Source organism: Arachis hypogaea, chromosome 5 (assembly GCF_003086295.3).
Source record: "Arachis hypogaea cultivar Tifrunner chromosome 5, arahy.Tifrunner.gnm2.J5K5, whole genome shotgun sequence".
NCBI classification, from domain to species: domain Eukaryota; kingdom Viridiplantae; phylum Streptophyta; class Magnoliopsida; order Fabales; family Fabaceae; genus Arachis; species Arachis hypogaea.
Window position 1 is genome coordinate 115,706,862 of NC_092040.1, and position 11,222 is coordinate 115,718,083.

The 11,222-nt window shown below is 40.6% G+C and overlaps 1 protein-coding gene across 1 annotated transcript; it reads left to right on the plus strand.

Annotated features, from left to right (window-relative positions):
* The first annotated feature begins 186 nt into the window (after window positions 1-186).
* On the plus strand, window positions 187-4,501 carry LOC112803150 (uncharacterized). The gene is made up of 10 exons (XM_025846655.3): window positions 187-648; window positions 748-786; window positions 858-981; window positions 1,267-1,328; window positions 1,822-1,889; window positions 2,107-2,156; window positions 2,503-2,572; window positions 3,285-3,408; window positions 3,666-3,782; window positions 4,032-4,501. Exons 1-10 carry the CDS (start codon window positions 418-420, stop codon window positions 4,128-4,130), a joined length of 984 nt encoding a protein of 327 aa, XP_025702440.1. The 5' UTR covers window positions 187-417; the 3' UTR covers window positions 4,131-4,501.
* Window positions 4,502-11,222: the final 6,721 nt, after the last annotated feature.

Genomic DNA, 11,222 nt, shown 5'->3' on the forward strand with positions numbered 1-11,222 from the left:
TCTTCACTTATGTCTGTGTTAATTTTAGTTGCCCTTGTTCCTCTGCTCCACTTTATTGTGTTGAGCTACTTTTGTTCAAAAAAAAAAGTAAAAAGTCTTTGATTTAACAACTACTCAAAACATATTTTTATACAAGTATACAACATATAAATATATAAAATGTGAATTAGTAGCCCTATCCTATTCACCCTGTACAAAAATCCTATTCGCAACTTATTTTCTCTGATGCGAATCGGGGTGGCACCCCTACCCACCGAATAGAGTCGGATTGTGAATAGTGTGGATGTTGACACCCCTAGAGATAACTCAATTCCAAACCAACTGGATAATAATTGAAATAAGAATGAGAACTTGATCCATCAAGTGCACACGAGACGACAACACAGATTCACAGATAGGTAAGGGTGTGGCCAAAACATGTCGTTGTGGTGCTCCCCTTACAACTTTCTTCCCCGTTCTTCATCTTCTCCCAATTGCATTGGCTTAGCAACTCCAATTCTCTTCTCCTCAGACTTCAAACCTCTCCAAGTTCCCTCCCCTTCCCAGAGATTCAGAGTTGCAGCTAAATCGAACTCGGGAACGGAGCCGTCTCCCCCCACAAACACAAGCTTTCTCGCTTTTCTATGTCCTCTGCTCAAGCTTTTCTCTGTAACTTCACTCCACTCACCCTGATAATACCCTTATCCTTATGCTTTGTTCCTTCAATGACATGTTGTAATGTTGTTGCTGTCTCTTACACATTCGCAGGGAGGAGATCCTTCTAAACAACGCAATTTCACTTTCGAGGTCAACAATCCCACTTCTTCCTCCCTATTTCATTTTCACGTCCAAAATTTAATTCATATGTCGAATGGCAGGTGGCAACATCTTCCTTGGCTACCCTCTCAAGATTTCCATGGGGAACAAAATCCAAACGTCACACTTCACTCAACACTCCCGTCACCTCAAATCTTCCTGTTAATCTGCAGCTTTTTGAATTTGGTATGCTTCTTCCACTTTAGCTACATGTTTTCCAGCAATCCTCACATGCTATTGCTAATAATTTCATTTACTTATACTGCACAACGTTCTACAAGATATTGATTTATTTCTTTTGAGAACATTATATTATTGTTAAGCCCCGCTCTTGGTCTCACACTCTCACTCAATGTTAATATTTACTGTACCAGTTCTCATCCAAACCCTCGTGATTGTTGTGAATTTATCATTAAAGTTTGTACTTGTCCAATATTATATCTTGAAAGCTGAAACATTGTTTGTCAACAGAGGCATGCCCCTTTTGTAGAAGGGTACGGGAGGCCTTGACTGAACTAGATCTTTCTGTGGAGGTTAGCTTCAGATACATCATATGGTCACATACAACTTCCTTTCTTTTTTTTTCTATGCACATAGTCACATACACTTACCAGTTACGATCCTGTTTATTAACGGGCCTTGTGTATTCGTTTTCATTAGTTTATGAAGAAAAAGCAAAATCGGTGAAAACACAAAATCCTAGAATTAGAAAACATTGAAATATGAAAACAAACTCTTGACTTTGTTTTCATTAACCTGAACGAGGAATTGCATGAATATAAACATGACCGGCACTCATTTATTTGATTATTGATTTTATTTTATTTTATTTTTTTGTCAAACAGAGTAACTGATTAGAGCAAAACAGAACGATTTGATACTTCCTTTTTGTATGAGAACTTAATTACTGTCAATGAATTAAAATATTTTTAGTTGAGAGTTGTGACATGACGAAATTGATTAAAGTTCACTTTTATCAATCAGTTCGGCTAATATTAACCCTTTTGGTGATATCAATTCAAATAGGTTTATCCTTGTCCTAAGGGTTCTGTAAGACACAGAGAGGTGGTAAGAAGAACTGGTGGCAAAGAGCAGTATGTGATTCCCCGTGTCATATCATTTCTTATTGGTTGATGATTTTATTGCAGTATAGCTGAATATCGATAATCTAAAAGCAACTTTCAGAGTACCATATGTCTATTATTTTTTAAGCATATGCCCTTTCTTTTTTCTTTTTCCCTTTTTAAAAAAGAAAAAGAAAAAACTTGTTCCAGATGTTCATTTTGATTTCTTTTTATAAATCTTTTGTAGGTTTCCTTTCCTCATTGATCAAAATTGTGGTGTTTCTATGTATGAAAGTGGTACGTGAGGAAGCTCTATCTCTCTTCTTTCTCCAAGTAGTTGCTGCTTATCTTGTATAGTCGCAGTGTCATAAATCACCAACATTTGCGGTGCCTTTAACTGGTTTGAGGAGACCATGTTAACAACTTATTTTTCATCTCCAGATTTCTTGCATGAAGTTTCACTTTTTTTTTTTAGTTGTATTAGTAAATCATATTTACTAATTCAATCCATTGAGTGTTGTATACAGATTTGTGTTACTAGATTTGCTAGGTTACTAAATGCAAGTATGCAACGTAGCCTTTAGCTCGACCTGATTCTGCATGGCTTCTTCCCTTTTATTTAATTCTTCGTGTCTTGTTGTAGGTGATATCGTGAAATACTTGTTTGAGCGATATGGAGAAGGTAGAAGTCCATCATTGGGTTTACTGGAGAGGTATCTGATACAAGAATTGTTTTGGATGTCATTAATTAGATCTATCAATTTCAAACCGTCGTAGTTATCGATTTACAGTAGACTAGAATATCTTAATTTAATATGTACATGAACGAGTTAAGGTAGTCCCTGAGCAGTGTTTTCCCAGCTCAGGAATACTTTGAGGTTTAACTCGTACATAACAGTGTCTTCCCATCTTGGGCAAATCACAAAGTAACCGTGTAATGATTGTAAGTCTTAATACAAAGAGTTTAAGAGATGCCAACATTTACGAGACTAATTGTACCAATGGTTGCTCCATGGTTTTGACGAGGATAAAATTAAAGTTGGCTTTTTATTTTTTCTATTTATAGGGGTTGTTTGGATTAATTTCTAAGAAAATATTTTTTTCGAGTTAATTTTTTTAAAAAAATCTTATAGAAAAGTAAGAGTAATTTTATGTTCATATAAAAAATTTTTTTATTTATATAACAATATAAAAGTATTTTTTGTTTATTTATTATATATAAAATATTTTTTTTAAGAAAAAAGATATAAATTGTGACTTCTTAAAAAAATATTTTTTATTTTTTTAGTATTTTTATTTTTACTTTTACTACTAAAAATTTATCACACATTAAAAAATTAAAAAATATATATATATTTTTTCATTGGAAAAAAAAAAATTATCAATTTAACGGCACCGAATAAACACTAAGTTACTCTTGTGCAGCACTATTTTTACTGGATGGATGCCAACAATACTTCGAGCAGGTAGGGGAATGACCCTTTGGGAACGTTCCAGGCTTGACATTCCTCCAGGGAAGTTGGAGCTCTTCTCATACGAAAATAATCCAGTAAGATAATAATTTTCTATCTCTAGTTTGTGGAGGAAATGCAAATGCAGACACTCAAACTTGCTTTTTAGTTTCCACTTGGTCTAGACTGGTATGGAAAGAGAGCTAGTGTTGTTTGACCGTAGTTTCCTTTGTTTAAATTCAACTATAATGGACAGAACACATCCACATATTGTGTTGAAGTTATGGCCTGTTATTATTTTTTATTCTTTTTTTTCTTCTCACAAACTAAACAGATGTAAAATTGCACCCTACAGTATGCACGAATTGTTCGTGAGGCATTGTGTGAATTGGAACTTCCTTACACTCTACAAAATGTTGGAGAAGGATCTCGCCAGATTAAGTTACTTTTGGATGCTTCCGGATCTAAAGAGGTCAGATTTAGATCAACAAAATTGCTTACGAGTTTAACTGAAATGAGATCTGTATGCTTCCAGATTCGTTGGTTGTTTGTTCAAAATTGGAAATTGAAGTTTTACAGTGGACAACCTTAAGCAAGTAGGTGGTTATGTCCAATAATGAAAAAAAAAAAATATTGACAACAGAACACAAAATGGTAAGAAGGAAGATTGCAAAAGATTTTTAATTTCTCTCTACTCAAATATGAAAATTGTCTTTTACAGGTTCCTTACATGATTGATCACAATACTGGATTTCAATCTGGGGACTATAGGATGATCCTATCTTATTTGTTTGAAACCTATTCCACAGCTATTGTATGATTTCCACTCTCTGTAGCCGAAGAATTTTCGTGCTTTGGATTGGAATCACTATTCACCAACAAGCCTGTACAGAGGTCCAGGGTATAGGCTAGAGAGGATTGTATAAAGTAGAATAGGACTAATTAAGTAAATATGTGTACAAAATGGATAAGTCGACCGAATCTCTTGAGTCTTGATTTTATTTAGAATAAAAAGTGATATGGAGTAGCTTTTTCCATTAAGGAGTAGAGGATGTATCCTGGTCATTTTTAGAGTTAGTTGAACATATTAGGTTTGATTTCGGATTTGTGCTACCCTATTGGTTAGTATCAAAATGTCATATGCCTTTTGTTTTAATCTTCACCATTCATGAAAAATAGCCCTATTTGATCTTCTCACTCTTCTAATATAAGAGAATTAATAATTGGAGAGCACTTCCATAAAGACACTAAAAATGTCTTTTATTTAAGATGTTTATATGTATGATGATATTATTGGACATTTTTATTAGACCGATTAAGAATTTATTTTTTAATAAACCCGAACAAAATTGGTTTATGATAGCAACAATAATAAACTTAATTGTCCGCACTATAATTATTAGACCCGATTTGATCCGATCGATTTACACAATCTAAACCGAATCATGTTTAAATTTTTTTATAAAAAAACAAATATATCCCTGATTTTTGTTTAAAAAATAAAAATAAAAAAATCATAATCCAGTGGATTATATAAATTGTTCGGTTCGAACGGATCAGATAACAATTGGGTTTATTGTAATTGTTATAAAAAAATCGATTTTGTTCATACCCTGGCCCAACAGTAAAAGTCCAGGTCCAAACAAAAGGCCTAATCCCACGGATTGAGCCTCACCCAATACCGACCTTCGTCCAATGAAGTCGGTTCTAACCACGACTTACTCTAAAGAAGTCGGGCACGAGAGTTAGCTGGCAGATAAACACTCATTCAAGTGAGTAACTGGCCCTAGAATCTCTCTAACCACTTCCAAGAGCCATATCCTAACATCCCTAAGATAATGAGACGGTTAACGCCCTAAAAAGATGGCACTACTCCAACGGTGGTTATTGGTTCACCACTATAAATACACTGACACCCCTCAGGTATCTCCAAGTCCCAATACTCTCTAGACCTGCTCACACCCTTGTTAACTTAGGCATCAGAGTGTCTTTGCAGGTACCACCCCCTTCTCCTCATACGAGCAAGTCGGACGGAGGCCCCCGAGGTGCAGACCCACTCGAAGGCTTCCTCTTTCAAGCGATTGGACCAATCAACACCATCCAATCCATTAATCTCCGGTTACCCACCGTAACATTGGCGCCGTTGCCGGGGACCCGAGAGATCAACCAGTGATGGCGGACAGATCCCCCGAAGAGGGTCAGGTGGAGTCAGATTTTGAACAAGAGAATCTGGACACAGGTAATAATGATGCAGACTTGACCCTCCACCAGGGGACTAATGATCAACACAGGGAAGGTACCTCCGGAGTAAAAAATCTGAAGGTAAACTCTTCAGAAGGGCGCGAATCAGAGAAAGAGGGACTATCCCATTCAACTGAACTCGTGGGATTAGTCCACAGTCGCCTGGAACAGTTAGAACAAGAACGGGAGCGACAAAAGGAGACCGAAAAGAACCTAAAAGAGGAGATGGAACGACGAAAAGAGTTAGAACAAAAACTCTTAAAGTTGGAATCCTCCCTCAAAGGCCGAAACTCCCGTGACAAGCAAGAAGAACCGCCCCTAGGAGGGGAGGATCCTTTCAGTGAGGAAATAATGAGGGCAAAAGTTCCGAGGAACTTCAAAAGCTCCGATATGGACCTCTACGATGGAACCATGATCCGAAACACCACTTAAGCAACTTCCAAAGTTGGATGTACCTAGCTGATGCCTCCGACGCTACACGATGCAAAGCTTTCCCGACCACTCTATCGAAAGCAGCGATGAAGTGGTTCGACAGCCTCCCCCCGAGGTCAATCACCAGTTTTGAAGACCTCTCACGGAAGTTTCTGATGAGGTTATCTATCCAGAAAGACAAAGTGAAACATGCACCGAGCCTCCTGGGAATAAAACAGGAAGTCGGAGAATCCTTACGAGCCTATATGGAAAGATTCAACAAAACATGTTTAGAGATTCAAGACCTGCCCACAGAGGCAGTCATAATGGGGTTAGTCAATGGACTTAGAGAAGGCCCCTTCTCACAGTCCATATCTAAAAGACACCCCGTCTCTCTAAGTGATATACAAGAAAGAGCTGAAAAGTACATCAATATGGAGGAGAATGCTAAGTTAAGAGACCTGAGTTGGCGACCTGGGCACCCTCCCTCAACAAAAGAGAGGGAGAGGGAAACCAAGAAAAAGGAAGAACTCGGTCTCGAGAGGTCAAGAAAATACCACTCTTATACTCCTCTGAAAGTCTCTATAGTGGATGTATACAGAGAGATTTGTAATACTGAAAGGCTGCCGCCCCCTAAACCCATTAAAAATAAAAAAGGGGGGAGCCGCAGCGACTACTGTGAGTACCATAAAATATATGGTCACTCCACAAGCGACTGCTACGACCTTAAAAATGTGATAGAAAAGCTGGCTAGAGAAGGTCGGCTTGACAAGTATCTCATAGAAAGGTCGGACGGTCATGGAAAGAGAAAGCGAGATGATATGGATAGAAGAGACCCACCACCACAAACTCCGGAGAGACATATCCATATGATCTCAGGGGGTTTGCGGGAGGGGGACTCACTAAATCTTCTCGCAAAAGACATCTTAAAAGAGTCTACCAGGTCAGAGAGGAGTCATCCGACCTCCCTACCATCTCATTCACAAAAGAAGAAGGACAAGAAATAATCCCTGGACACGATGATCCAGTGGTAATAACCATGATCCTGGCAAATGCCCACCTCCACAGAACCCTAGTAGACCAAGGAAGCTCAGCGGACATCCTTTTTAAACCCGCTTTTGACAAACTAGGGTTGGATGAGAAAAAGTTAAGAGCCTACCCCGACACCTTGTACGGATTAGGCGACACGCCAATAAAGCCACTGGGATTTTTGCCCCTCCACACCACCTTTGGAAAAGGGGAAAAATCAAAGACTCTGAGTATAGACTTCATAGTCATCGATGTGGGGTCAGCATATAATGCTTTAATCGGCAGAGCTACCCTTAATCGACTCGGAGCGGTGGTATCCACTCCCCACCTTTCTATGAAATTTCCGACTTCAGCGGGGATAGCAACGATAAGGGGAGATCAAAAATTGGCAAGGAAATGCTATAATGAAAGCCTAAATCTGAGAGGAAAAGGCAGAGAGGTTCACACAATAGAGCTCGGTGGTGCAAGGGCCAGAGAAGAGCTGCGACCACAGCCGGGAGAAAAAACCGAGGAGATACAGGTCGGCAAAGAGGAAGGAAAAAATACTCACATAGGAGCCAACTTAGGGGAACCCTAAAACAAGGATTGACTAAGCTCCTAAGAGACAACTCCGACCTCTTTGCCTGGAAGGCCTCCGACATGCCTGGAATAGACCCCGAGCTCATGTCCCACAGGCTCTCGGTCTACCCAGGGTCCCGACCTGTACAACAAAGAAGACGCAAGCTCGGCCCAGAACGAGCCCTGGTAGTAGAAGAGCAAGTACAGGCGCTCCTAGAAGCTGGCTTCATCAGAGAAGTCAAGTACCCAACATGGCTAGCTAATGTAGTGCTAGTCAAAAAACAAAATGGCAAATGGAGAATGTGTGTCGATTATACCGACCTAAATAAGGCATGTCCCAAGGACCCTTATCCGCTGCTGAGCATTGATACCCTAGTAGACTCCAGCTCGGGGTATCAATACTTGTCGTTCATGGACGCCTACTCGGGATATAACCAAATCCCGATGTATGAGCCAGACCAGGAGAAGACATCATTCATCACGCCCCGAGCTAATTTTTGTTACGTGGTCATGCCATTTGGATTGAAAAATGCAGGGGCCACATACCAGAGGTTGATGAATAAGGTGTTTGCCTCTCACCTTGGGAGCCTAATGGAAGTATACGTCGACGACATGTTGGTAAAGACCAAGAAAGAAGTCGACCTCTTGTCAGACCTTTCACAAGTCTTTGACACCATAAGGCTGCACGGGATGAGACTAAATCCCGCAAAGTGCGCCTTCGCGGTGGAGGCAGGAAAATTTCTAGGGTTTATGCTAACACAAAGAGGGATCGAAGCCAATCCCGATAAGTGTAGAGCTATCCTGGAGATGAAAAGCCCGACTTGTTTGAGAGAGGTCCAGCAGCTGAATGGCCGACTTGCAGCCCTCTCCAGATTCTTGGCAGGATCAGCACTAAAATCCCTTCCACTGTTCTCCTTATTGAGAAAGGGATGTCAGTTCGAATGGACCCCTGAATGCGAGGAGGCGTTCCAGGAGTTCAAAAAGTTCTTAAGCCAACCTCCTATTCTGACCCGACCCGTAGCTGGAAAAGACCTCGTCCTATACTTATCTGTAGCAGACAAGGCTGTCTCATCATCCCTGATAAGAGAAGACGAGGTCGGCCAACATCCAGTATATTTCATCAGTAAAGTTCTACAAGGCCCTGAGCTAAGGTACCACAAACTAGAGAAGTTTGTCTACTCCTTAGTAGTAGCCTCACGAAGGCTACGGCCTTACTTTCAAGCTCACACAATAAGAGTCCGTACGAACCAACCCATGAAGCAAATCCTCTAAAAGACGGATGTTGCAGGGAGAATGGTTCAATGGGCAATAGAGCTCTCCGAGTTCGACTTAAGATATGAAAATCGGACGGCGATTAAAGCCCAATGCCTCACCGACTTCGTTGCAGAATACGTAGGGGATCAGGAGGAAAAACCAACTACATGGGAACTCTATGTAAATGGATCCTCCAACAAAACAGGAAGCGGTGCAGGCATAATACTGGTAGATGAAAGAGGAACCCAGATAGAGGTTTTCCTAAAATTTGAATTCCCAGCTTCAAACAATTAGGCAGAGTATGAAGCCTTGATTGCTGGATTGAAGCTGGCAGAAGAAGTCGGTGCTACAAAGGTGATGATATACAGCGACTCACAAGTGGTGACCTCCCAAATAAGTGAAGAGTATCAGGCAATGGACCCAAATATGAAGAGGTACTTGGAAAAAACTCTGGAGCACCTTGGGCGCTTTGCAGAAACCGAGGTTAAACACATAACTCGGAATCTAAACAGCAGAGTGGACGCCCTATCCAAGTTAGCAAGTACCAAGCCAGGAGGGAATAACAGAAGCCTGATCCAAGAAACCCTCTAGGAACCCTCAGTGGTGAAAATAGAAGACAAACAAGAAGTCCTTGAGGTAGTCGGTTTAAACCTCGGATGGATGAACCCCTTGGTCGAATACATAAAATTTGACATCCTCCCAAAAGAGGAAAAAGAGACCAAGAAAATCCAGAGGGAAGCACAACATTACACTTTGGTGAGAAATATTCTCTACAGAAGGGGGATATCAACACCATTGTTAAAATGCGTGCCGACCTCAAGGACCACCGAGGTGTTAGAAGAAGTCCACAGTGGGATCTGCGGAAATCATCTCGGAGCAAGGTCACTAGCCAGGAAAGTGATCCGAGCTGGATTTTATTGGCCGACCTTGCAGAAAGATGCCACAGAATTTGTGAAAAAGTGCCAACCATGTCAGATGCATGCAAATTTCCACGTGGCTCCCCCAGAGGAGCTCATCAGTATCACTTCTCCATGGCCCTTTACAAAATGGGGAATGGATTTGTTAGGTCTTTTTCCCCAAGCGCCAGGACAAGTCAAATACCTGATCGTGGGAATAGATTACTTCACAAAGTGGATAGAAGCAGAACCATTGGCCACCATCACCGCACAAAGAAGTCGGAAGTTCCTCTACAAAAATATCATCACAAGGTATGGGATACCTTATTCCATTACCACAGACAATAGAACCCAATTCACCGATTCTACCTTCAGAAGCCTAGAAGCCAGTATGAAAATAAAACACCAGTTCACCTCGGTGGAGCACCCGCAAACCAATGGGCAAGCCGATGCAGCCAACAAACTCATATTGGCAGGGCTAAAGAAAAGATTACAAGAGGCAAAAGGAGCCTGGGCTGAAGAGCTCCCACAAGTGCTATGGGCTTACAGGACAACGCCCCAATCCGCCACTGGAGAAACACCCTTCCGACTAGTTTATGGCGTAGAAGCCATGATACCAATAGAAGTCAACGAACAAAGCCCAAGGGTAATTCTCCATGACGAGATCGGGAACATACGGGGGCACAAAAAGGAGCTCGACTTGCTCCCCAAAGTCCGAGAAGAAGCCTAGATAAGAGAAGCAGCGTTAAAACAAAGGATGACTACAAGGTACAACAAAAAAGTCATTCGAAGAACGTTTACCCCGAATGACTTGGTCTTGATCAGAAACGACATTGGAGTCAACAAGTCAAGGGAAGGAAAACTCGCTGCTAATTGGAAGGGACCATACAAAGTCAATGAGGTCTTAGGAAAAGGTTATTATAAAGTGACCGACCTGAACGACACCGAGTTACCGAGGTCGTGGCATGCTTGTAACATGAAAAGGTACTACAGTTAAGAGCGAACTCTACTCCCTAATGTACTCTTTTCCCAACTTCGTGATTTTTTTCCAAAATAAAAGGTTTTTTTCTGGAGAAGGGTTTTTAACGAGGCATCATAGTAGGGGCTAATGGAAATAGACTGTCAAAAACCCTTAGTAGCAATAAAGTACCTCCCCAATTAATAAAGATCTTTTTCATCTTACAAATATCTCTTAAATTCCTTTTTTGTTTTCTCCTTCTTTCTATGAAACGCACCGACTTAAGCTCGACAAAACGTGAAAATCCCATGAACCGACCTAGATGGTCGTCAGGATAAAACGACGAGGTACAAGTCGGTGTAAAGAGGTTATGGAAGTTGATCGTATGAAACTCGGAAACACTCCGACTCATAAGTCGGAATGAAAAACCGAGTAGAAGAAAAATGCATCACAAAAATAACCTAAGTTATAAAAACTCAACAAAATCATAGAATTGAGTATAGAGGAATAAGCGAAAAAGAGATCGAAAAACTATTGAAAAGACTGTCCTAGGTTCTTAAAACAA